Source organism: Balaenoptera acutorostrata, chromosome 8 (genome assembly GCF_949987535.1).
Source record: "Balaenoptera acutorostrata chromosome 8, mBalAcu1.1, whole genome shotgun sequence".
Taxonomy (NCBI): Eukaryota; Metazoa; Chordata; class Mammalia; order Artiodactyla; family Balaenopteridae; genus Balaenoptera; species Balaenoptera acutorostrata.
In genome coordinates, this window is record NC_080071.1 from 92,202,528 (window position 1) to 92,225,765 (window position 23,238).

Sequence of the window (23,238 nt, forward strand, 5' to 3'; positions counted from 1 at the left end):
TTTAGGATGGCAGCCACCTGGCCCAGCACCCTGTCCTGCTCTCCAGCTGTCTTTCCTGCACCAACATTGATAAACGTTGTGTTTGACTTCGTCTTGGTGGTTGTCTATTCCCACCGCAGGGTGTAAGTTCCAGCAGCTCCAGGAAGCAGTGGCGCAGCCCTGCTGCTGCGTTCCTTGTGCCTGGCACGTAGTAAGGGCTCCAGAGATGTTTGATGAGTGAGTGAAGGAGGGAAGGAATCTGGCCTCCAGCCGCTCCCCTTGGCCTCAGAGGCCGCCAGCAGTTGCCTCCAGCCTCCCTTCGCTGCTGGATCTCCCAGGCTGGCCTTAGCCCCTCAGGCATCCACACCTCCGTACAGGCTGTGTCCCCCCCAGGGGCCCCCTTTCTGCAGCTCCTCCTACGCGGCCAGCTCCTCTCGCAGGAGAAAGCTCTGCGGCTCCTGCTGCACTAACTTTCCTGTCTTTGGCCCCGCCCGGGCCGTTGGGTGGAGTTGTCCTTATGTCCCCTCACTGTAGTTCAGATCTTGGCCTCCCAGAAATGTGCCTGTCCCCAGACCTGGACTCCTCGCCCTGTGGGAGCCTGAGTCCTGGTCATCTCTGGCCGCAGGGCCACAAACGCGGCAGGTGCTCAGCAAATGGTGTGGGAGGGACGAGTGTCCACCGAGGCCCACGGAGCCCCACAGGGGCTCATCCCGGGCAGAAACAGCTGGGGCCACGGGGTCCCAGGGCCAGAAAGGCTTTTCCAGATGTGACTCCCCATCCCCGCCTCCTGCAGGATGGACCGAGAGGGGAGGGGGCAGCGTCCAGCCTGGCTCAGCCACTCAGCGCTGGGCACCCTGTCCCTTCGGGGAGCTGGCCGACGGCAGGGTCTTTGTTCCCGGCTCACTGTCCTTTTTCTAACAGACACGTTTGCATGTTGGATCAGCCAGCATTTGGCTGCAGTGACCAGTGCACGAAACCACTAAAAGGTTGTCCCTCCCACGTAGAGGCCGTTGACACTGGGTCACATCTCGGCTGTTCTCCTGGCCTCTCCCTCATGGTGAAAGTTGGCCGCGTTCAAAGCAGGAAGAGGGAGAAAAGGGGGTGACAGCACATCCACCAGCCCCTTCTATCCGGAAGGCAGAAGAAGAGCCCCTTACATGTCACTGTCACATGGCTGCCCTGGGTGCACGCAGTCCAGTGCGTGCCCACAGGCCTGGCCAGGTGCCGTGGACCAGAGCCCGCTGGTGCCCTCACAGAGGGGCAGCTGAGGGCCCGTGAGGAGGGCCGGCCGGAAGTCACTCAGTGGCTGCCAGCAGGACGGGGCCCAAGCCACAGGATGACCAGGCTTGGGTCCACCATGAGGAAGGCTGCTCAGGACCCACCTCCCAGCACCCCTGCATCTTCGTGCTGGAGACGTGATCAGGGTACAAACAGGCCTGGTGCCAGGATGTCCTTTCTCTCCCTCCCTCCCTCCCTCCCTTCATCAGCAAACATCTGTTTACTGTCCCTTAGTGCTGCCCAAAGGCATTTCTTTATTTGATATGTGAAACCAGCCCCTGGGGCTGTTCAGCTTACGGTCAGGGCTGGGGCAGATTTGGGGACCATGGAGCCTCCCGGCAAAATCACTGAGCTCACTTCCTCCCGTGCTGCCCGGGACGCGCCAAGAGGAGCCAGCTCTGTCCCAGGGCTTCCTGCCCCGAGGTAGGAGTGGTCACCCCCGTCCAGCCTCAGCTGGCCCATCCCCCCGCCTCCTCCCTCAGGTCACCTTCACGGACATCGGCCTGACGGCGCGGGATAACGAGGGGGCCACCGTCCTCCACTTTGCCGCGCGAGGCGGCCACACGCCCATTCTAGACCGGCTCCTGCTGATGGGCGCCCCCATCATGAGAGACTCCTGGGGTGGGACCCCCCTCCACGATGCAGCGGAGAACGGGCAAATGGAGGTGAGGCAGGGGCCGGGGGAGGATGCCCGGTGGGGCTGGGGGGCCCCCGAGAGGCAGCAGTCCTGGAAGGCTTCCTATGAATAAGTCATTTAACCCTCACCACAGCCCTGTAGAATAGATGTTATTAGTCCCCTTTTACAGACAGGTAAACTGAGGCTCAGAGGGCCAGTCCCTTGCCCAGGATCCAGACTCTGATCTATGGGGGAACAAAATCCGTGCTCTCGGCCCCTCCCTTAGCACAGAGACTCCCTGGGTGCCCGCTCAGGGAGTGGTCTTCCTGCTGGTCCTCTCCGGAGGGCCTTTTAGCTGCTGGCCCCCTGATGTGAGCAGCCTGGGAGCAGAGTCCTGCCGGGGGTGTGAGGTTAGCCCCTTCGCTATGATCCAGATAGACCTTGGGGGCTCCTATGGCCCAGTTCCCAGGAAACAGCATCCAGAAATCCAGAGTAGGCAGGGATGGTGTTCAAATATTTAAGGTCCAACGCTGGGAATAGACCTGGCCATCAGCCACTGGCCCCGCACTGGCATCACCTGCCCACTGACCTCCTGTAAAGGCAAGGCTGTATCTGAGGGGAACGCAGAGGTTGACTCTTGCACCTGCCCCACCCGGGCCCACACAGCAGGGCTCCGAAGTCAGTCAGCTCATCCCATGACGTCTCCCGGGCTTTCCCGTGTCACTCCCACAGCCCCCAGGGCTCAGCCTGCTGCATCTGCAGTCATGAGAAATGCGCTCCTGGTCCAGGAGAGGCTAGGCAAGGGGCAGGGCTTTACTGAGGTGCAACCGAGTATCCCATTTTGGGCCTACGGTTCTGCACAGCTGTTTCCAGCTGGAACCCAGAGTGTTCCTGGGGCCCAGGCTGAGCAGCGTTGTGTAAAAGCAGCACAGGGCAGCCACCAAGAATCATGGGAAGGCACATGGTCCTTTTGAAGAATCAGAAAGAGACCCAATCCAGCTCATGGCAGTGCTGCTGAAAATTGTCTTCCTCTGACTCTCAGGACTCCGGAGGGCCCCCTCCCGCTCTCCACCCCACCACCCCTCCACCCCAGCCCCCCTCCTCTCACCCCTGCAAGCCACCACTCAGCCCTCCCTGGCTCAATGCCCCCAGTCCGCCCCTATCTCGAGGGAGGGGAAGGGCAGGCGTGAACCTCAGTCCGGGCCAGGCCAGTCCTCAGAGAAGAGGAGGAGCCTGCAGTTACCCCTACAGTCATCCCTTTTGTCCTGGACACGAGAGAAGAAGAAGCCGAGCAGATGACAGGATGGGGAGTCCAGGGGTGCCTCTGGGTGGAAGGCGGGGAGGGCGTGTCCCCGCAGGCGGTTTGTGGCCTGAAGAGCCCTGAGCCATTGCAGCGTGGCTCAGGCAGCCGCCCGTCTCCCAGCCTCCGGCTCCCTAATCGGGAGGGTGGCTGGAACCGTGCTCTAAAAACTTTATTTTTAAGCAGCAGCATCTTTTTCTAGTGAAATAGTCTATAGGAGCCCAAGAAGTTCACCAGATAAGCCGAGAGGCCACCAGCTCCTCACCCTCCCTTAGTATGAAAATAAAATAGCTCGAGCCTCAGAGCTGAGAACTGCTTTCCTTTTCAATCTTTTTGTTAGGAAAACTCTAAACACACAAGGGCACGAGCCTCCTGCCTCAGCTCTTTGGCCTTTCTTGGCCATTCCCTCCGCCGCACTATTGTTTAAGGGCAGGTCAGAGAAGGCACATCTTTTTACCCGCAAATACTTCAGTGGACTTCTCCAGGAGACGAAGACTCCCTTTGTTTCTTGTCACAACCTCAAACCATTATCACGCCTAAAAATAATTCATGATCATGTCTTTTATTTATTTATTTATTTATTTTTTAGACTACTTTTTTAAAATAATTAATTAATTAAATTTTTTGGGCTGTGTTGGGTCTTCGTTGCTAAGCACGGGCTTTCTCTAGTTGCGGCGAGCGGAAGATATTCTTTGTTGTGGTGCGCGGGCTTCTCACTGCGGTGGCTTCTCGTTGTGGAGAACAGGTCTAGGCACGTGGGCTTCAGTAGTTGTAGCATGTGGGCTCAGTGGATGTGACTCGCGGGCTCAAGAGCGCAGGCCCAGTAGTTGTGGCGCACAGGCTTAGTTGCTCTGTGGCATGTGGGATCTTCCCGGACCAGGGCTCGAACCTGTGTCCCCTGCGTTGGCAGGCAGATTCCTAACCACTGCGCCACCAGGGAAGCCCCCAATAATTTCTTAATATCATCTAATATCCAGTCTGTCTAATAGCCATCTAATATCCATTTCCCTGCTTGTGCTGTAATCAGGAGAGAAGCAAAGTGCACACATTATTGATTTGTCTGTTGGGTCTTAGTCTGTTAGCAATTCCAGAAATATATTCATCCAGGAAATACAGGATAATGCTTCATTCCCACCCCATGCCACACCCCGTTTTAAAATAAATTCTATTTTAGAATAATTTGGAAGAGTTTTAGATTTGTAGAAAAATTGACACACTAGTACAGACAGTTCTCACAGAGTTCACATCCATTTCCCCCTATTAGTAACAATTTACATTAGCATGGTATGTTTGTCACAATTAATGTACCAAAATTGATACAATATTACTAACCGAAGTCCATACTTCATTCAGGTTTCCTTACTTTTCACCTGATGTACTTTTCCTGTTCCAGGATCCGTTGCATGACACCACATGACGTTTCATCATCTTGTCTCCTTAGGCTCCCCCGAGCTGTGACAGTTCCCCCCCAACACCCTTTAAAAACAAAACTTCAGAATAGTGAGCTGGTGCCCTAGCATCCCCAATGGGGGACGATGATAGTTTAGTATGTGTTTTGTTTTGCTATATCGCAGTCTTTCTCATGTCACAAATTACACTGATTACTTGGTTTTTTAATTGAGTAAAAAATACATAACATAAAATTGACCATCTTAACCATTTCTAAGTGTACAGTGCAGAACTGTAAATATATGCACATTGTTGTACAACACATCTCCAGAACTTTTATCTTGGAAAATGGAAAGTCTGTACCCATTAAGCAACAACTCCCCATCCCCACTTCCCCAGCCCCTGACAACCACCATTCTCCTTTCTGTCTCTATGAGTTTGATTACTCTAGGGACCTCATACAAGTGGAATCATACAGTATTTATCTCTTTGTGACCAGCTTATTTCACTTAGCATAATGTCCTCAAGGTTCATTCATGTTGTGGCATATATCAGGATTTCTTTCTTTTATAAGGCTAAATAATATTCCACGGTATGTTATGCCACGTTATCTTTATCCATTCATCCATCAATGGACATTTGGGTTCCACCTTTGGGCTATTGTGAATAATGCTGCAGTGAACATGGGTGTGCAACTATCTCTTCAAGACCTTGCTTTCTACTCTGATTACTCTTTAAAATGTTAAACCAACCTTGCATTCTTGGAGTAAACTCAACTTGGTCATGAAAAACGGTCTCTTTTATACATAGGTGAATTTAATTTGCTAACATTTTGTTTAGGATTTTAAGTGTGGTAGATAATAGCACTAGTGTAATGGTTCTCAAACGTGGCTGCACACTGGAACTCTCCAGAACAAGTTTAAAATATTCTAATACCTGAGCTCCACCTACCCCAGCGATTCTGATTTAATTGGTCCCAGGGAGCCCACGTATCAGGACTTCTTAAAACTCCCCGGCTGACTCTAATATACGTCAAATTTGAGAACCATCTATGTGAGTAGCGTTAGCTGAGCTAATCTAGAAAGAATTCATAGAGATGGTCATTCTTTTCTTTTTGAGTTACTGACACAGAGTTTATTGGAAGACGGTCATTCTTTTTTTTAAAATTAATTAATTAATTTTTATTTTTGGCTGTGTTGGGTCTTCGTTTCTGTGCGAGGGCTTTCTTTAGTTGCGGAGAGCGGGGGCCACTCTTCATCGCGGTGCGCGGGCCTCTCACTGTCGCGGCCTCTCTTGTTGCGGAGCACAGGCTCCAGACGCACAGGTTCAGTAGCTGTGGCGCACGGGATTAGTTGCTCCGCAGCATGTGGGATCCTCCCAGACCAGTGCTCGAACCCGTGTCCCCTGCATTGGCAGGCAGATTCTCAACCACTGCGCCACCCGGGAAGCCCAAGACGGTCATTCTTAAAGCAGTGATTTGAATGTCGGAAGGAGCAGGATTTCTAGCAAGGCAGAGACGATTATAAGTGGTCAGAGTGCTAGGACAGAGTGGAGAGTAGAAGCTGGGGCTTGTAGTGAGAGGGCAGTGGTGGAAGACCTTGAACTAGTTTTAATATTGCGTAAGGAGCCATTTGGGAGCTGCTGTGGGATCCCGAGAAGAGGGCATATGATTTCCTTGCTGTTTGGAGGAGGGCTCGCTGTGGACGGGGAAGTTGCCATAAGATGGGGTGTGGTCTGGGGCTTTGCTGATGAGGTTGAAGAGGAAACGGCAGAAGACAGGTGTAAACAAGGTCCCTTCAAGGTTTAGATATGCGGTTATAACTCGTTGGTAGTTCTCTACCTAGCTTAACATTGCTGCTAATTCAAGAGAGAATTTTTACTGAGTATTATGAGTCCCCAAAAAAGACGTTCCGAGCAGACGATTGCCTCTGTCGACTTTCTGTGCTGGCTAATTTTTTAGAGTCTTTGATGGTCAACTATTCATGTCCACGCTTTCCTTCATGCAGACACTCACTCATTCAACAAAGAGTTATTGAGCACTTGCTTAGTATGTGACCAAGGATCCGAGAACCAGAGAATATCTGCAATAGATGAGTGGTCGGTTTTGGAAATTTCAGGGCTGTTTCTGTGGTTACAACAATTGGGGTGCTCTTGTGGGGGAGGCCAGGTGGCCCGCTATTCCAGAACAGTCCTGCACAGTGAGGAAGGGTCTTGTGCCCCAAGCAACTTCCCAATGGATCGGACATGTATGTAGGTAGAAAACCTGTTCATAGTTATCTGAGCTTCGAACCTAACTCAAGTACATGTAATTATCTAAGCTTCGAACCTAAATTCAAATATACGTACACATACACCAATGTTTCTTCATAGTTTTAATATACATAAGAGTGTTCCAAGAATGGTCCTACTGTATATATTGAGGGAAGATAGAATTTTGTTTTATTTAGCAGTTTACCAAAAATTATTCACTATTTGAGCAAATGACATCACCAATGGCAACGCTAAACCTGATGTTTTGAGTCTTCAGCTGTCTGATTTTTAACTGTGAATTTGTAATGATTCCACATGTTAAAGGATAATTTTAAAAAGTGCTGGTAATCATGACTTTCATTCCACTATAAAATGAGCCTGTGTCAAACATTTTTATTTAATTCATTAATTAATGAGGAAACCAGTAATTCAAAGTGATAGTATCTTTTCAAATTAGAGTTTTCATTTTTCCGGATATATGCCCAGGAGTGGGATTGCTGGGTCATATGGTAGTTGTATTTTTAGTTTTTTAAGGAACCTCCATACTGTTCTCCATAGTGGCTGTATCAATTTACATCCCCACCAACAGTGCAGGAGGGTTCCCTTTTCTCCACACCCTCTCCAGCATTTATTGTTTGTAGACTTTTTGATGATGGCCATTCTGATCAGTGTGAGGTGATTGTGGTTTTGATTTGCATTTCTCTAATAATTAGTGGTGTTGAGCATCTTTGCATGTGCCTGTTGCCCATCTGTATGTCTTCTTTGGAGAAATGGCTATTTAGGTCTTCTGCCCTTATTTTTATTTTTTTTTTTTGGTTGCACCAGGTCTTAGTTGCAGCAGGTGGTCTCCTTAGTTGCGGCTGGAGGGCTTCTTAGTTGTGGCATGTGAACTCTTAGTTGCAGTATGTGAGATCTAGTACCCTGACCAGATGTCGAACCCGGGCCCCCTGCATTGGGAGTGCAGAGTCTTAACCACTGCACCACCAAGGAAGTCCCTTCTGCCCAGTTTTTTGTTTTATTTTTAATTAATTAATTAATTTATTTATGGCTGTGTTGGGTCTTCGTTTCTGTGCGAGGGCTTTCTCTAGTTGTGGCAAGCGGGGGCCACTCTTCATTGCAGTGCGCGGGCCTCTCACTATCGCGGCCTCTCTTGTTGCGGAGCACGGGCTCCAGACGCGCAGGCTCAGTAATCGTGGCTCACGGGCCTAGTTGCTCCGCGGCATGTGGGATCTTCCCAGACCAGGGCTCGAACCCGTGTCCCCTGCATTGGCAGGCAGACTCTCAACCACTGCGCCACCAGGGAAGCCCCCTGCCCAGTTTTTGATTGGGTTGTTTTTGATATTGAGTTGTATGAGCTGTTTTATATATTTTGGATATTAACCCCTTGTCAGTCACATTGTTTCCAAGTATTTTCTCCCATTCCGTAGGCTGTCTTTTCGTTTTGTTGATGGTTTAAAATCTGTGCCGCTGTTTAGAATTTACAATTCCGTGCCTAAATTTTCAAGCTTGGTTTTTACTTCTTTGAAAGCAGCGAGCACAGCTGTGTTACAGTCTGCTATTTCTCGGGACTTTGTGGGTCTGTTTCTTTGTGTGTTGGGTCCTCTGGTTCTCGTTTCTGGTATCTTATTTCCTTGCGCTCCTGGTTTTGTTTGACTCTATGCTGCACATCATTACTTAGGGCCTTGGGTGACATCTTATTTGCTTCTGCCTAACAGGCACACGTGGGAACTGTGAGTCAGGATCATCCTAGACCACAATCCGGGCTTGAGATTCCTGGAGCACCTGCGTGACAGGAAGCAGAGGGCGGGCTGGCTCCTGCTTCACCTTTTCTCTGAGGGTGGAGGCCCAGCCTGCGGTGGACCCTGAGCTTTTGCGGTCTCCCTAGCCTCGTGAGCCTGTGACACAGCTGCTCTGGTTACAGCCATTTCTTCGCGTCAGCCTGCTCTTAGGGCGAAAGCTGTTCTGAGTGGTGGGCTGATCCCTCGGGATTTTCCTTGTCTCCTGAGCTTGGTCCGACAATTCCTCACTTCCTTGTTGCCTGTCTGATGCTCTAGGAAGGTGCCTTTCACATTTAGCCCATTTTTTACGTTGACTCTGGAGAGTGGATTGGTGTGACCTGCCTGGTACTCTACTCCTTGACGTGGATCCGTCCGCCCACCTGTTTTTGCCGCTGGCACGGCTACCTCACGGATTTCCAGACTTAACTCTTGGTCATCTGTAACCACCCACCCTCTGCTCACAAATGGATCACCGTCGTTTGCCAGCAGTAATCGCGTCATTCTGCGGGAAAGTTCTCTCCTCCCCCTCTCCCTCCCCCGGGCTGCTGTCCCCGCCCCATCTGGGGCCAGGCCTGACCCTCCGGTGCCCCCTGCTCCACTCCTCTTCTGCTGTGACCCCCCCCCCCAACCCCATGCTCTGGACACACAGCCTGCTCCTGCAGCCCCCTGTATCCTCCCCTCCACCCCACCGCAGCCTCCTTCACAAAGGGCCCTTCACAGACCCGGATCTCCTCTCGCTTTGCTCTCCTCCATCCTCCCCTCTCCTCCCAGCTTCTGAGCCTCCAGGCCTTCCTCTCCTCCCAGCTCCCATCACACGAGCCCAGAGGACCAGTCAGGAGGGAGACAAGGGGGCCCAGGCCCGGCTTGACCAAGGAGGGAGCACGCGTGTGGCTGGTGGAGCCGTGTGCGCAGAGATAGAGACGCAGAGGATGAGGGTGGGAACCCGCAGAGCTCGCCTAGGCTTGGGGCCAAGAAGAGGGGCTCATCGAGTGCCAGGCCTGGCCGGGAGGCCAAGGAGCGGGCAGGGTGAGGTGGGCGAGGGGACAGGCCCGGAGTCCTGGGGGGGGGCCACGCTGTTTAGCCTCCTGCACCCCGGTTTCTTCGTGTGAAAATGACACACACCTCCAAAGGTCGCTGTAAAAATGGAAACCGGCTCCGTATTTGAACCCGAGGCAAGGGTTACAAGGGCAAAGTCAGGGTCGGGCTGCCTGGCTAGGATCTGGCTGTGTGGCTGACTGACCAGCTGGGCCCTTGGTGAGCTCCTGAGCGCGGGCGCCTGGGGTTCCCACCCGGGACAGGGGGTGCCGGGGCCCGCGGGACGGGGCGGCCTGGGTCCGGGAGTGGGTTCAGGCCGTGCCCTGGACTGAACGGCCTCGGTGCCCCAGCTTGGAGCTGGTGGGGGCAGCCGGCAGTGCGGCCACGGTGCGCCCTCTCCACAGTGCTGCCAGACCCTGCTCTCCCACCGCGTGGACCCCGCCCTGCGCGACGAGGACGGCTACACGGCCGCAGACCTGGCGGAGTACCACGGCCACCGCGACTGCGCCCAGTACCTCCGCGACAGCACCCGGCCGGTAAGCTTCGCGGTCCCCAGCCCCCGTGGGCCGGGTGACAGACCCCTGCCGCGCTGACGCCGGGTAGCTGGAGAGCCGCCTGCGTACACGGTGTCATTGTCAGGAGAAAGGGCCTGGCGGCACCTGAGCTGCTGCCGGGACCAGGGCTATGACGGGGGCCGTGACAGGGGCCGTGACAGGGGCCGTGACAGCCGGGACCAGGGCTGGGCTGTGGCTGGACCTCGGCTGAGGTCTGCCCTCCCCCCGGGCCACAGAAAGCACACTTAGGACGTGGGATCCACGCTTCTGGCATGGGCTGCTGTCGGGTGACACCGTGTCAGGCTGAAGACACCCCAGGGGTGGGAGCAGGGCCCTGGGCCCTCGGTGAGGTGACCCGGTGAGGCGGGCCAGCCCCGGGCAGCCCGGAAGGAGAGAGTCTCTTCCCACCCTCCCATCGGGGCACGTGACCTCGCCGGGCCTCGCATCTGCAAGGGCACGGACCTCGTGGGTCCCAGCCCCCAGCACATGGCGGGCCACACGTGTGTGCTGAGTGGAGAGTGGAGAGGCGGGTGAGCGAGTGGACAGGTGAGGGTGGGCGGGCGGGTGTGTGGTGGGGAAGCTGGGGCCAGTGCCCTCCCGCCCGGCCTGCACCCCCAACTCCAGGCCCCTGGTGGCGACCGACAATTCGTCCCAACCTGTGCAGATTGTGCTGCAGCTTTCTGTAGCGGCCGCCCCTTCGGAAGGCGTCCCTGGGATCGCCTGGTCCCACCTTCAGGTGAGAGCACCGAGGCCCAGAGGGGCGATGAGCCCCCCGCGCCGGGTCTCACCCGCGGCTGCTGTGCTCCTTTTCCCTCGGGGCGTCCCCCGGAGCATCCGCGATCAGCTGAGGCTGAGCCCCTGTCCTCCCCGGCCCTGGGCCAGTGGGATGGTCCTCACCCGACCACCACTGAGAGCCTCTTGTCTCCACTGCCTGAAAGCCACACCCAGGCGGCCTTGGGTCAAAGGCCAGGGGTGCTTCGGGGCACATGAGTTGGAGTCCTGGTTTGTCCTGGTGTCGTAGTTTCAGAAACAGGACTATACTCACTGCTTGAAGTAATCGATGTACTGATTATTCACTCACCCTTCGAGTGGCTATTGTATGATAAGGGTTGTCTTTCTGCCTTGGGTTCCGGAAGCTGGGGGAACTCAGTGGGTTCCTGGTGTAGCGGACAGAGCTCTGCAGTCCACCGGTCAGGGACGCCCTGGCCGCCTGGGCCCCCCAGCCTCTGTGTGTGCCCTGGGGCCGGCCTGGAGGTGGGGTGCGCAGCTGCTCGGCTGCCAGGGAGCAGGTGCCGCCTGGCCTCTGGCCGGGGTCCCCTGCTTGTCCCCAGCCCGCACGGCGGTGCCCACGGCTGAGCCTTCTTTCCAAGCAGGGTCTCTGCCCCCTGCTCTCCGTCCCCTGGCACATCTGCCAGCCCCTCCTGGCCGCTGTGCCCAGCTCTCCTAGCGGGTGGAGGCTCTGGGCGCTCTCCTGAGCCCCCGGGGTTTGGGGACCAGCCCGTGTCAGGCTTCCTGCGGTTCCGCCTGGTCCTGGTGGTCTCCTTGGTGTCACCGCAGGACACGAGGCAGCGTCCCCTCTGCTCAGGATTCCCCAAGCCGGGCTGGGCCATCTGTATAGCCTCCCCTCCCGGCCTTCCGGCCCGCGGTGTCCAGCCCGTCCACGTGCCCTGCCTGCGGTGGTGGAGAGTGCGCAGGCTGGCCCGCCTCCCTGAGATCCACTGCATCCGGGGCTGGCTGGAGTCGCTCCCCGCCGGCCCCCGCCTCACCGGCAGTCTCGGCCCCGCGGGACGGCGGGCCGTCAGCTGTGGGCCGCCCGGGGTTGGGGGGGGGGCGGCGAGGCTGTGCGCCTGATGCAGTATTGATGGAAACACAATATCCAGAGGTCGCCCGCGCGGCCTCTCCCTGTGTCGGGCTCGGAGGAGGTGGTGAAAGCCATCTCCACACGGCCGCCTGCCTCTGCCCCCAGGGAGCCGTGGGTCCCAAGAGAGGCAGCCTTGGGGGGCACGGCTGGACGGGTAGCGGAGGCCTGCCCTGTGGGAGGCACCCCCTTCCTGGGAGGCTCCGCAGGGCCTGGGTTCACCCGCTGCCCATCGCGGGGCCTCTGCGAGGCTCGGGAAGGCCAGGCCCTGCCTCGACCACACCACCTTGACCTTGACCAAGTCTTGCCACCCCCTGGGCCTGGGGTACCCCTCTGCACAGTGAGGGCTTGGGCCTCTCTGACCTGAATGGGGCAGCGGCTAGAGGGGCCCCCTGCATCCCGACCCTCAAGGAGGGGGCCAGGCAGCTGGGCTCCTGGCCGCAGGGCCAGGTTAGAGTGAGACGCTGGACGGCAGCAACAGTTAGGGGCAGCGGCCCAGGAGGGTGAGCGTAGCCCCCGTGCAGGGTGAGCCCAGCCCCTTCAGCTTGCCCCCAGCCCGGTACTCAGCGCTCACAGAGCTGGAGTGAGTCTTCCCGGCCGGGCGGCATCCCCACTTCTGAGCGTCTGTGAGCCTTGATTTTCTCATCTGTATAATGTAGCTCAGGAGCCTTGCTGGCCGGTAGACATGTGCCTTCAGCACACAGCGGGTGCTAATTTCCCTCCCCTGGGTCCAGAAGAGCCCTAGGACCCCTTCCTTTTACAGATGGGGAAACGGAGGCCCAGAGAGGGCAAGGGACACCCCTGGGCAGTCTCCTCCCCCAGGGAGGGGCGGGGCCTGGCCGTGCAGCCAGTAACCGAATCTCAGCCGTCACCCATCTGTGGGTCATGATTTTCTCGGCCCGGGTGGCATTACAGGCCTGTAACCCGGCTCGCCACAGCTGTCCTCGATGTATAATGCATGGCAGGCATGGCGCTGCTCAAATCTCATCAAAAACACAGAAAAGGAGACACCAGGCGTGGGAAGGGCACCAGCCCAGGGCCAGCTGACCGCCGACCTTAGGGCAACAGCCCCCTTTGGGGGCAGCACACGCCCAGCTGTCAGAACCCCAAATGTCGGGACCCAACATCTGCCACGCCCTCGGGTCCTTGTAGATTCGGCTATTGTCCAGGGCCTGAATGAGGGACGCGGGGATGTGGATACTCCTGTCACCTGGGAAACACCACAGCCGAGCCCCGTCCCGGCTGAAATTCAGAGATCACCAAGACACCGTGCTAACAACAGCAAAGAGGTCTGAGTGCCTCGGTGTGCCAGGCCCTGCCAGGGCCTCTCAGTAACTCCTCATCTTCCCAGCAAAGGCAGAGAAACTCAGGCCTGGGGGACACTGAGTGACTCCGCAAGGCTTCTCCTTGGTGAGGGTTGGAGCAGAATTCAGCCTCAGGGACCAGGTGGCATGAGGTCTCCCAGGCTGTGGGTACTGTACTGGCACCAAGTCCATCTCCCTGGGCCCTGGACCAACTTCCTGCCTCTTCCATCTTTCCCGAAATGAGAGGGCCCCGGCCACCCCAGCTGAGCCCTTCACTCTGCAGGGACTGGGAGGCCCTTGCCCCTCAGCCCGAGAGCAGATTCAATTGCGGGGAGGGGCTGCGGGCTCCCAGGCAGGGGCAGGGAGCAGGGGAGAGTGCGGCAGGCTCAGAGCCCTGTCCTGGTTGGGCAGGGGCCCGGGGCCGACCTGGGACTCAGCCCTGCTCTGCCCATCAGACTGTCAGCGCCAGCCGTGGGGTCTGGGGTCTGACTCAACCCTGCATAAGGTTCCCAAGCCAACTCGCTCCTGCCTTGCGGATGCTGGAAGAAGACAGGAGATTCCTAGGTCGGAGACACACGGCAGGGAGAAAGCATCGTGTTTTGTCGGATCCCCTCCCCCCTCCGCGTCCCAGCGTGACCGATATGGGCCCAGATGGCTGCTGCGCGCGCACACTTGTGTCACAGCCGGGGGCCCCTGAGCCTGGGAAGGCCCGTATTCTGTAGCAGTCAGTGAGCAGCCTGCTCTTCCTTTTGGGCCCCTCCCGCGGAAAGGCAGCCCAGAGAAAGAGCCGGGAAGAGGGGAGCCAGGGCTTTGCATCCTTGGTAGGGGTGCAAGAGACCCACCCGCCTGCCTCTTCCTCCACTGCTGGAGCCCCTGGACAAAAAGAGCAGCCATTCGAGGGGCTCTCAGTCCTGGAAGGAGCAAGGAGGGGGGTCTCAAGTAAAATTCTGGTCCCAGCTCTGCCCCGTCCCAGCTGTGGGCCCTTGAGAAAGCTCCTTGCCTCTCTGAGTCTCGGTTTCCCCATCTGTGCCTGGGGGGCTGTACTGCGGGAGTCCTCTGGGTGGTCTCTTCTTGCGTGACCAGGGATCTCAGGTCTCCCCCACCTCTCCCAAGGCTCCGCTCCCCCGGCCCCTGCGCTGTGGAGGGTTAAAGCACAGTGGTAAGGGATCCCACACCCAGCCCAAGCCCGCCGGGCCACCTGACACCTCAGCCTTCAAATATTAATGCGACAGCTCCTGCTCCTGGGGGCGGCAGCTGGGACAGCCCCCGACGGCCCAGGACGGCCACAGCTTCCTGTGCTCACAGCCCAGCGCCTGCTTCCAAAGGTCCTCCGGGCTGGGGGCTGGCGGACACTCCCCGCCCTGCCGCGACCAGGGCTCCTGGGCTCTCGGCACAGATTCCTGCAGAGAGTGAGGTATGAGGTGCAGGGCGGTGGCAGATAAGGGCTCGGGCTGTGTTCCCCTCCCCGTGGCCCCCGCGGGACGGGAATGCGACTGAGGGGCCCGAGGCCGTGGCTGCAGAGCCGGGGATTCTTCTGACGGGACCCCCCCCCCCGAGGCTGGGGAGGCCGCCTAACGCCTGTGCCTCCTTGCCCGCGGGAGGGACAGGGCCCACCTACAGGTGAGCCAGGGGACACAGCGTGGCTGGGGGACTTGGCCCTGCAGCTCCAGCTCCAGCACGTGCAGGGCTCAGTGCAAAATGAAAACGTGGGCTTCTTGTTAACAACTGCTTAAGAATTTCAAGACAGAGACTGGAGAACCTTCAACGGAGCTGCAGCACGAGCCGCCCACGTGTGACGCCAGCGCCGGCCCCAAACCACACGTCCCGCGCGGGGGCGGCCTGGCACCAGCTCCCCTGCCCCGCTCAGGGCTCTCTCCAGCCCGGCCTGGCAGCCCTGAGGCCACCTTCCGCCACAGCTACCCACTGGAGGGAGTGGGCGAGGCGCTTCGGTCTGACGGCCAGCGGTGGGTGCCCGGAGAGAGCGCCGTGAGTGGCCCTCCTGGCTGGGGACCCGAGCTGGGGCGGCCGTGCGCTCTCAGGCATCCAGGCCACACTGGCACAGCCGGGACCCACGTCACTTGAAAGACGGCCGGCCAGCCTTTTGACGTTCCGCTTTAAACCAAAAGGCAGCAAGCCCGGCTCTGGAGTCCTTGGAGGACAGCTCAGAAAACTTCTCTGCCGCCTGGGGAGGGACAGGCCAAGGCAGGGAGCCAAGGGCAGTCCCGCTTCTGTCACCACCTGCGGCCTCACAGCAGCCTGCGTGCTCGTCTCGACTCTTGGCTCCCATTGGTCAGGTGCAAAAGCTGAGACCTTGCAGGGCTTAGCTGGGGATGCAGGGGGCAGTGGCACCTCCAGGTCGAGGATTCTTTCCAGCTGCCCACCAGCCAGCGCTTGGGGGCAGGGGAGATGGTCAAGGCCAGGTCTGCGCCTCGCCCCAGACCCGGGGCAGACATGGGGTTGAAATGCGGGTGCCCCTGCAGCCCCAGACCGGGGCTGATGGATCTCCCTGACCCCAGGCTGCCGGGGACCAATGTTGGTGGTCTCTGTCTCCGGGTGGCCCTTGGGAGAGTGGCCTAGACACTGCATGGTGGGTCCTGGGCACAGCGCCTCTGTGCTGAGGCGCGGTCACGGCTGCACTGTTTACGGGGCTGAGAAGAGTTCCAAGTTCGTTGTGGTTTCCCCTATGCCCAGGGCTGAGAGAGGGGGCAGGTCCAGGCAGTGTGTCTCAGCACAGTCAGGGGACAGTCAGGGAGGGTGTGTGTGTGCATGTGTGAACGTGTGCACGTGTCTCTTGTAAGGCCAAGGAGTGGCGAGTGAGCACAAGGGGGACACCAGACCCTGACCCAGAGCCCAGAGCCGCTGAGTTAAGCTGCCTCCAGAGGGAGCCGGGCCTTGAGATGAGGGGTTCACCTAAGGGTGGCAGCCCTCAGACAAGTGCGTGGGTGTGTTTGGGGAGCCCTGCTCACCAGTGTGGAGGGCTGGACAGAACCTCTAGGGGCGCTGCCCCTCACTCCTGCAAACTTACCTCTGCAAGCTCCGTTCAGATGCACAGCCCCAGCCCCAGGGAGACCGGGCCAGGGCTAGCCTGCTGGACGCCTCCCACCCCCACCTGGGAGCCCAAGTCGAGGCCCACCTGGGCCTCCCAGTGACCAGGCCTGTCTGCCCCCAGGTGCCACTCCTGATGGCGCCCCCGCCGCCGCCGCCGTTCCCCCCTCCTCCGCTGTTGGCTGCAAGGCACTCCCTGGAGGATGGAAGAAGAGGGGGCCCAGGTCTCGGGGATCCCACCGGTGAGTACACGTCTCCAGGGAGGACTGGCCTGGGCCGTGGGTGCTGGGAGTGGGCCTTGCTGGCCTCACCTCCGAGGTCCTTCGAAGCGGCCGGGGGGAGGTGGGAAGCAGCAGACTCGCGGCAGCTGGGCACGCAGGACACTGAGGACAGGGCTGGGACCACCCCTTCCCACAAGCCAGCACCCCAACTCTTCCAGGATTCCCTTATTGTCCTGTTGCCTTTTTAAAGTAAGGACAAACGCGTTCCATAACCACAATTAAACAGCCTCCTGCCCAGCCCTCGGGCATCTCTCTGTGAGCCCTGAACCCCCCGCGGCCTGACTCTCCTGCCGCTGTGATCTTGGGCAGCCTCCTCGCTTCTCTGGGCCTCAGCTTGTCCAGAGGGAAATCAAAGGTTGTGTCTGAAGGGGCCTTCTGAGTCCGCTGCTGTTGCCTGAGATTCCAGCAGGGGGCAGGGGAACGGCCCTCGAACTGCAGGTCACCACCCGTTAGGGAATTGTGACAGCACTTATCAAAATGAAATGGCATGGAATAGCATGAAAAATGTCAGCAGGCCCCATGTGCAGTGAAGGTTAGCATGCTTCATGGAATGGGCTGTAGTTCTATAGTCACACGTAGGGGTGTGTGTGTGTGTGTGTGTGTGTGTGTGTGTGTGTGTGTGTGTGTGTGTGTCTAGTGGAGGGAAGAGCGGTGAAAGGACAGGTTTGTGGTCTGATGGGGCTGCATTAGATCCCCAGACCACGGAACCCTATGCCCTTTCTAGCTCCTTCCAGGCTACAGGAGGGGCTGGGGAGGGGGGGACGGGCTGTGGGATGGGATGAGGTGGGTAAAATGCAGGCTCCCCAACCGGCAGGGCTTGGAGGGGCTCCAAGGACACCTCTGGAATGCCAGGGATGAACGAGTTTGCCCAGGTCCCAGGGCACTTGGCAGGGAGCTGGCTGGGCCTTTGGCTCCAAGTCCAGTGGTCCTTCAGGAAGGCCGGTCCTGCCCCAGGTCCGGATCTTCTGCTCCCCATCCCCCGACCTCTCTGACTCCAGCTGCCCCTTCCTCCCAGTGGCAGCGTCTCTCAGCCCAGCCTGGCCCGGCCAGCCTGACCAGCCTCTTCTGAGGGAGCACACGACCCGCACAGCACCCTCGAGGGTCACCACCAGTGCCATAGCCGTCCCTATGGTGAGAGCCCCCGCCATATCCCTGTCTCCCAAGGCACCCCAGCCAAAGCCCGGCTGGCTTCTCACCGTGTTCTCCTAGGTGGGCCCCAGCCAGGTCACTCCTGGGGCAGCCAGGCCCTGTCCTCCAGGAGGCCCCTGGGGTGACTGGCTGGCATCTGAGGAGATGGAGATTCCAAGGCCAGAAGCAACCTGTCTCCCCGTCATAGTAGACGAGGGACCCTTCTCTGATTCCAGGGGGTCCCCGTGGCCCAAGCCCCTCATGCTGACAGATGCTGCTGTCACGGTACAGGGAAGCATCGGTCCCTGGGGAGGGTGGGCCTGGCGCCCACTGCTCTCGTCCTCGGGGGGCTCCCAGCGGCCCACTCCTCCTTCTCCTCCTCCTTCTGGGCACCAGCCCCTTTTAAATCCAGCCCACCCTTTCCCTGAACGGGTCCTGGGAACCTTAGCCCCTGAGATGCGCTGTTTGTCTGAGTTTGGGAAATGCTGCGCAGTGCCGCCCCATGTAGAGTTGCAGTGCACACAGCACACTAAAGGCTCTGACAAGTCCTGCAGCCCAGAACTGGCCACCAGACTTGTCTATGCACCTGTTCCCAGCCGAGTTTGCCCAGCCACGTGGCATGCTCTGGGCGGGATCTCTGATTGCCTCTCTCAGCCAGCAAGCCTCCCAACACGTGCCTGGGTCCCACAGGGCACAGCGGGGTCCCTGCCCTCAGAAGACTCACACTTAGACAGGCTGGGGGTGCCGTTAGTGGTCAGCTCCCCTGCCCTCCCTGGTCAGCCTCCACCGCCCCTCCTCCCTCAGCTGCGCTTGTCCCGGGCGGCCCTCCCCTCCGCTCCCTCCCGGACCAGAGGCCCACAGGGGCCTTGAACGACCTGCCTGTCCGCACAGGGGACGGAGACGGCAGCGGGGGGCACCCCGGACAGCCTGGTCGCGCTGCAGCTGGACGGGCTGCCCTCGGGCGACCTCGACGGGCTGGTGCCCACGCGGGATGAGCGCGGCCGGCCCATCCCCGAGTGGAAGCGTCAGGTGATGGTGCGGAAGCTGCAGGCTCGCCTGGGCGCAGCTCCAGCGCCAGAGGCCCAGGTGGGGCCCGGCTGGGACGAGGGTGGGGGCGGGGCCTGAAAGGGGGCGGGGCCCGGCTTGGAGGGTGGGACCGGAGAGGGGGTGAGGGGCGTGGCGTTGTGGCAGGTGGGCGGGGCCCGGGTGGGACCAGAGCGTAGAGGGTGGAGGCGAGGGCAGGAGGCTTTGTACTGGCTGGTGGACGTGGAAGGTGGGGTCCCTGAGCACACACCTCGAGTCCTGAGACCCGGAACCCCACTGCGTGTCCCTCTGTGGCCTCAGCTTCCTCTTCTGCCAGACCATGAAGCTGAACCAGATCAGAGGGCTGTGTCCCTTCACCTGTAACCCTTCATCTCTAACGATGTGGTACCCACACGTTCTTTGATCTAACGATTGTATCCCGTGCCCACCGTGTGCCAAGCTCTGTTCTCAGCAGTGAAGGAGACCAGCCCCGCCCCCTGGTGCTTATATTCCAGCAGGGAAGGCGGGGTGACTGGGCAACTGCGCTGAGGGTGGTTCCGAGTGCTAAGGAGAGAAGCGAAGCAGTGAAAAGGGGAGGGGGCCGTTCCGTCCGCGTGGTCAGGGGCAGCCTCTCTGGGGAGTGGCCTTGAGCAGGGGCCAGAAGGAAGTGAGAGGGGAGCCCTGTGGGACTGTGGGACAAGTGATTGGGAGCAGAGGGAACAGCAAGTGCAAAGGTCCTGGGGCATGCATGGGCTGGCCCGAGGGAGGAGTGGAAGGAGGCTGCTGCTGGTACTGCCAGAGCGCAGTGAGTAGGCGTGGTGGGCAGAGGTGAGGTCAGAGGGGCGTCAGGCCACCCAGGGGAGCTTGTGTCCAGCAGGAACTCGCCATGTGGGCTGTGGCCCCGCTGAGCTGCCCTCCCTGTGCCCAGGACGTCGGCGGGAGCGCGGGCGCCACAGAGCAGGCGGCCTGGCAGTATTCGCAGACCCACCAGGCCATCCTGGGCCCCTTCGGGGAGCTGCTGACCGAGGACGACCTGGTGTACCTGGAGAAGCAGATCGCAGACCTGCAGCTGCGGCGCCGCTGCCAGGAGTACGAGAGCGAGCTGGGCCGGCTGGCGGCCGAGCTGCAGGCCCTGCTGCCCGCGCCCCTGGTCAGCATCACCGTCAACAGCCATTTCCTGCCCCGGGCGCCCGGGCTGGAGGGCGAGGAAGCCCCCGGCCCCGAGGTCGAGCCTCAGGGCTCCTTGGGGGCTTCGCAGGCCACGCCCGGCGCGCAGCCCCTGCCCTTCTGGTGCAGCCACGTCGCCCGGCTGGTGCGCAGCTTGTCCCTGCTGCTGAAGGGCGTGAACGGGCTGGTGCAGGGCGAGGAGAGGCCCCCACCGGAGGCCCACAGGGAGGCCCGCAGGGAGGCCCCAGCCAGCCCTCCGAGGAGCGAGGCCCAGCGCGAGATCCAGGAGTGTGGGGTGTCGGTGCGGACACTTCGCGGCAACTTCGAGTCAGCCCCCGGCCGGCCCTGCACCCCAAGCCCTGGCCCCTGTGAGCTGGGGCCCCAGCCGGGGCCGTGCCTGAGAGGCTGCTGGCCCACCCCCTTGCAGCCCCGCGGCGGCCCGATCGCAGGGGAGCCGGGGCCCGGCGACGCGGAGGAGGCCAGCGACTCGGGCATCAGCTGCGAGGAGGCCCCATCGGAGGCGGGGGCGGTGCCTGGCCCGGACCTGGCCAGCCTTCGCAAGGAGCGCATCGTCATGCTCTTCCTCAGCCACTGGAAGAAGTCGGCCTACACGCCGGCCCTGAAGACGGCGGCCTGCAGGACCCTGGAGGCCCGGCGCCTGGAGCCGCGGGGGCGGGAGGCGGCCGGGGGCCCTCGGCTGCCCTGCCCGCCGCCGCCCAGTGACAGCCCGCGGCTGGGCCACCTGTGGCAGCAGCGCAGCATCATTGCCCACCTGCTGGGCACCTGGAAGTCCATCCTGGCCCACGTGCCCGGCCGGCAGCTGCGGCGGCTGAGCCGGCGGCCCCGCGGCCCCCTGTCCCCCGAGCAGTTCCTGCCCCACGTGGATGGGGCGCCCGTGCCCTACGGCAGCCTCACGCTGGACCTCTTCATGCTGGGCTACTTCCAGCTCCTGGAGTGCGACCTGCCGGCCGAGGAGCGCAAGATGCGCCACCTGCTCTGCTTCGAGGTCTTCGAGCACCTGGGCGCCCACGGCTGGGAGGCCGCGCGCGCCTTCCACAAGGCCGTGACGGACGAGGTGGCTGCCGGCCGCCGTGCCTGGACCGACGGCTTCGAGGACATCAAAGCCCGCTTTTTCGGCTCCAGCCGCAGCCCCCCCTGGGGCGCAGAGCCCGGCCGCAAGTCGGGCCTGACCCCGCTCCGGCCCCCGCCCCATGCCGGCCCCAGCGGCGGCCCCGAGCCCGCGGCACAGAGGCTGGGGTCCCGCCCCCAGCGGGGCAGCTTCAACAGCGAGGACATCTGTGGCTACATCGACCGGAGCTTCGCCTTCTGGAAGGAGAAAGAAGCCGAGATGTTCAGCTTCGGGGAGTGAGATGGGCTGGCAGCCTGCCTTCCTCCCAAAGGGGTTTCCGGGGTGGTTTGGGTCCTCTCTTCTCTTTTTCCTTTCGCCCACCTGGTGGCCAGGTGAGCCTTGAGGGCAGGCCAGCGGATACCCAGCGTGCTAGTTGCCACCCTCCAGGTCTGCCCCCTGGCAGGAATCAGCTTCAGAGCCCTTCTTACTGCTGACCCAAGAGTCAGTCCCCCAGTCGGCCCCGAAGTTGGATGATTTGCCATCTCAGCCCCGCGCCCTTCTGCCTGGTCTTCCCTCAGGCACCTGTGATTCCAGCCCGTGTTTCCCATTGGTCCTCCTTCCAGAGTCGCCTGGGTGTCCCTTCTTTCAGTTCCTCTGGTGCCGGTGGCTCTGGTCGCGTCCTGAGCTCTGCCCTCCTCGGGTCCTGCCTTGGTTCCTTCTGGTGACCTTGGGCCATGCCCCTTCCCCTCTTCTGTCCTCTTTCCCCACCTGTGAAGTGGCGGAGGAGCTGGGGGTCGGAGAGAACGGGATTCGACGGGCAAGAGACCAGACTCCCGAATTCTCCGGGTCAGGGAGGGAAACCAAGGAGCCTTAGGGAGAGGTGTCTTGCAGCCGTGGCGTGGCCCCAGCAGGCAGTGTGTGGGGGAGAGGTTTCAGGAATCTTCTGCGGGCCGCCGCCTCCCTGCAGACAGACCGTTGGGATAGGGGTCTCTTGCGGTGTCCCTACGTGCCTACAGAGCTTGGAGGGCTCAGACAAGATGTGGGATGGAACAGAGGATCCTCCCAGCCAGCTGACTTGAGGCTGTCACAGGGAGGGATGATCAGGAAAATATAAAGTCGGGGGTGTCAGGCAATTGGAGCTGCCAGGCCGGGCAGGAGGCCAGCGCTGGCAATGGCTCCAGCTCCAGACCCTCCTGCAGGGCGGACACCAGACGTGAGTTTGCTAAATAAAGATCCATTCCTGGCCGGCCCTCCCACCTGTGCTTGTTGCACCTGTGCCCATAGAGAGAGGGCCCCACCTGGTGGGCCATGAAACTGTGTGAGATAATAAATGTTCATTGTTTTAAGACACTAGACTTTGGGGTCATTTGTTATGCAGCAATAGCTAACTAATACAACAGACTAGAAGATTTTAAATAGAAGAGTAACGAAGGGGCTTACATTTCAAATATGATGACATCATAATTATAAAGCAATAGTCCATCAAACAAGGTGGTTCTGACCCCAGAATATGGTCACTCAGATCAACAGACCAGAAGAGAGAAAGCTGAGATATTTCACACAGAAGACTTTGCCCTTGAGATAAAGGCACTGCAGCAAATCCATGGGGGAAAGAAGGAATTACTAATAACAGTACAGAGAATGTTGGTAACTATTTGGGAAAAAAAATGTATGACCGAGGGGATGGATGGGTCTGGTTGAGCAGGACCTCACAGCGTGAAGGCACCGGGCCAAGTGTAGGGGACAGTTTTGCCTCCTGCTGGAGAAAGTGCCTCCGTCACCCAAGATGACGACCCTCTTGTCCACACATCGAGCTGTAAACCTTGGTGATCTCACTCTCCAAATCTGTTCTGGGGCAGTAATCACAGAGGTGACACCGTACTAGTTATCATAGTCCAAAACGGCACACAACTCACACGTCCATTAATAGGAGTGACCAGGTGTCACTTCCACCTTCTTAAAGGGTGATATGTTCCCTTTATGATGAAATTAAAAATCATATTTTCTTTTTATTTTTTTGATGTGGACCATTTTTTAAAGTCTTTATTGAATTTGTTACAATATCGCTTCTCTTTTTATGTTTTGGTTTTTTTTTTTTTTTTTTGGCCACGAGGCATGTGGGATCTTAGCTCCCCGACCAGGAATCGAACCCACACCCCCTGCCTTAGAAGGCGAAATCTTAAC

General features: G+C 59.2%; 1 protein-coding gene across 1 annotated transcript in view; it reads left to right on the forward strand.

Moving 5' to 3' along the window:
• The window catches only part of ESPNL (espin like), a 28,786-nt gene extending 6,415 nt beyond the window's left edge, over positions 1-22,371 (forward strand). The window contains exons 5-10 of the mRNA XM_057551120.1: positions 1,740-1,922; positions 10,030-10,161; positions 16,511-16,628; positions 17,683-17,798; positions 18,687-18,881; positions 19,747-22,371. Of these exons, the coding sequence (XP_057407103.1) occupies positions 1,740-1,922; positions 10,030-10,161; positions 16,511-16,628; positions 17,683-17,798; positions 18,687-18,881; positions 19,747-21,354 (2,352 nt within the window). The 3' untranslated portion in view covers positions 21,355-22,371. The remainder of the gene's footprint in view (positions 1-1,739; positions 1,923-10,029; positions 10,162-16,510; positions 16,629-17,682; positions 17,799-18,686; positions 18,882-19,746) is intronic.
• Positions 22,372-23,238: the final 867 nt, after the last annotated feature.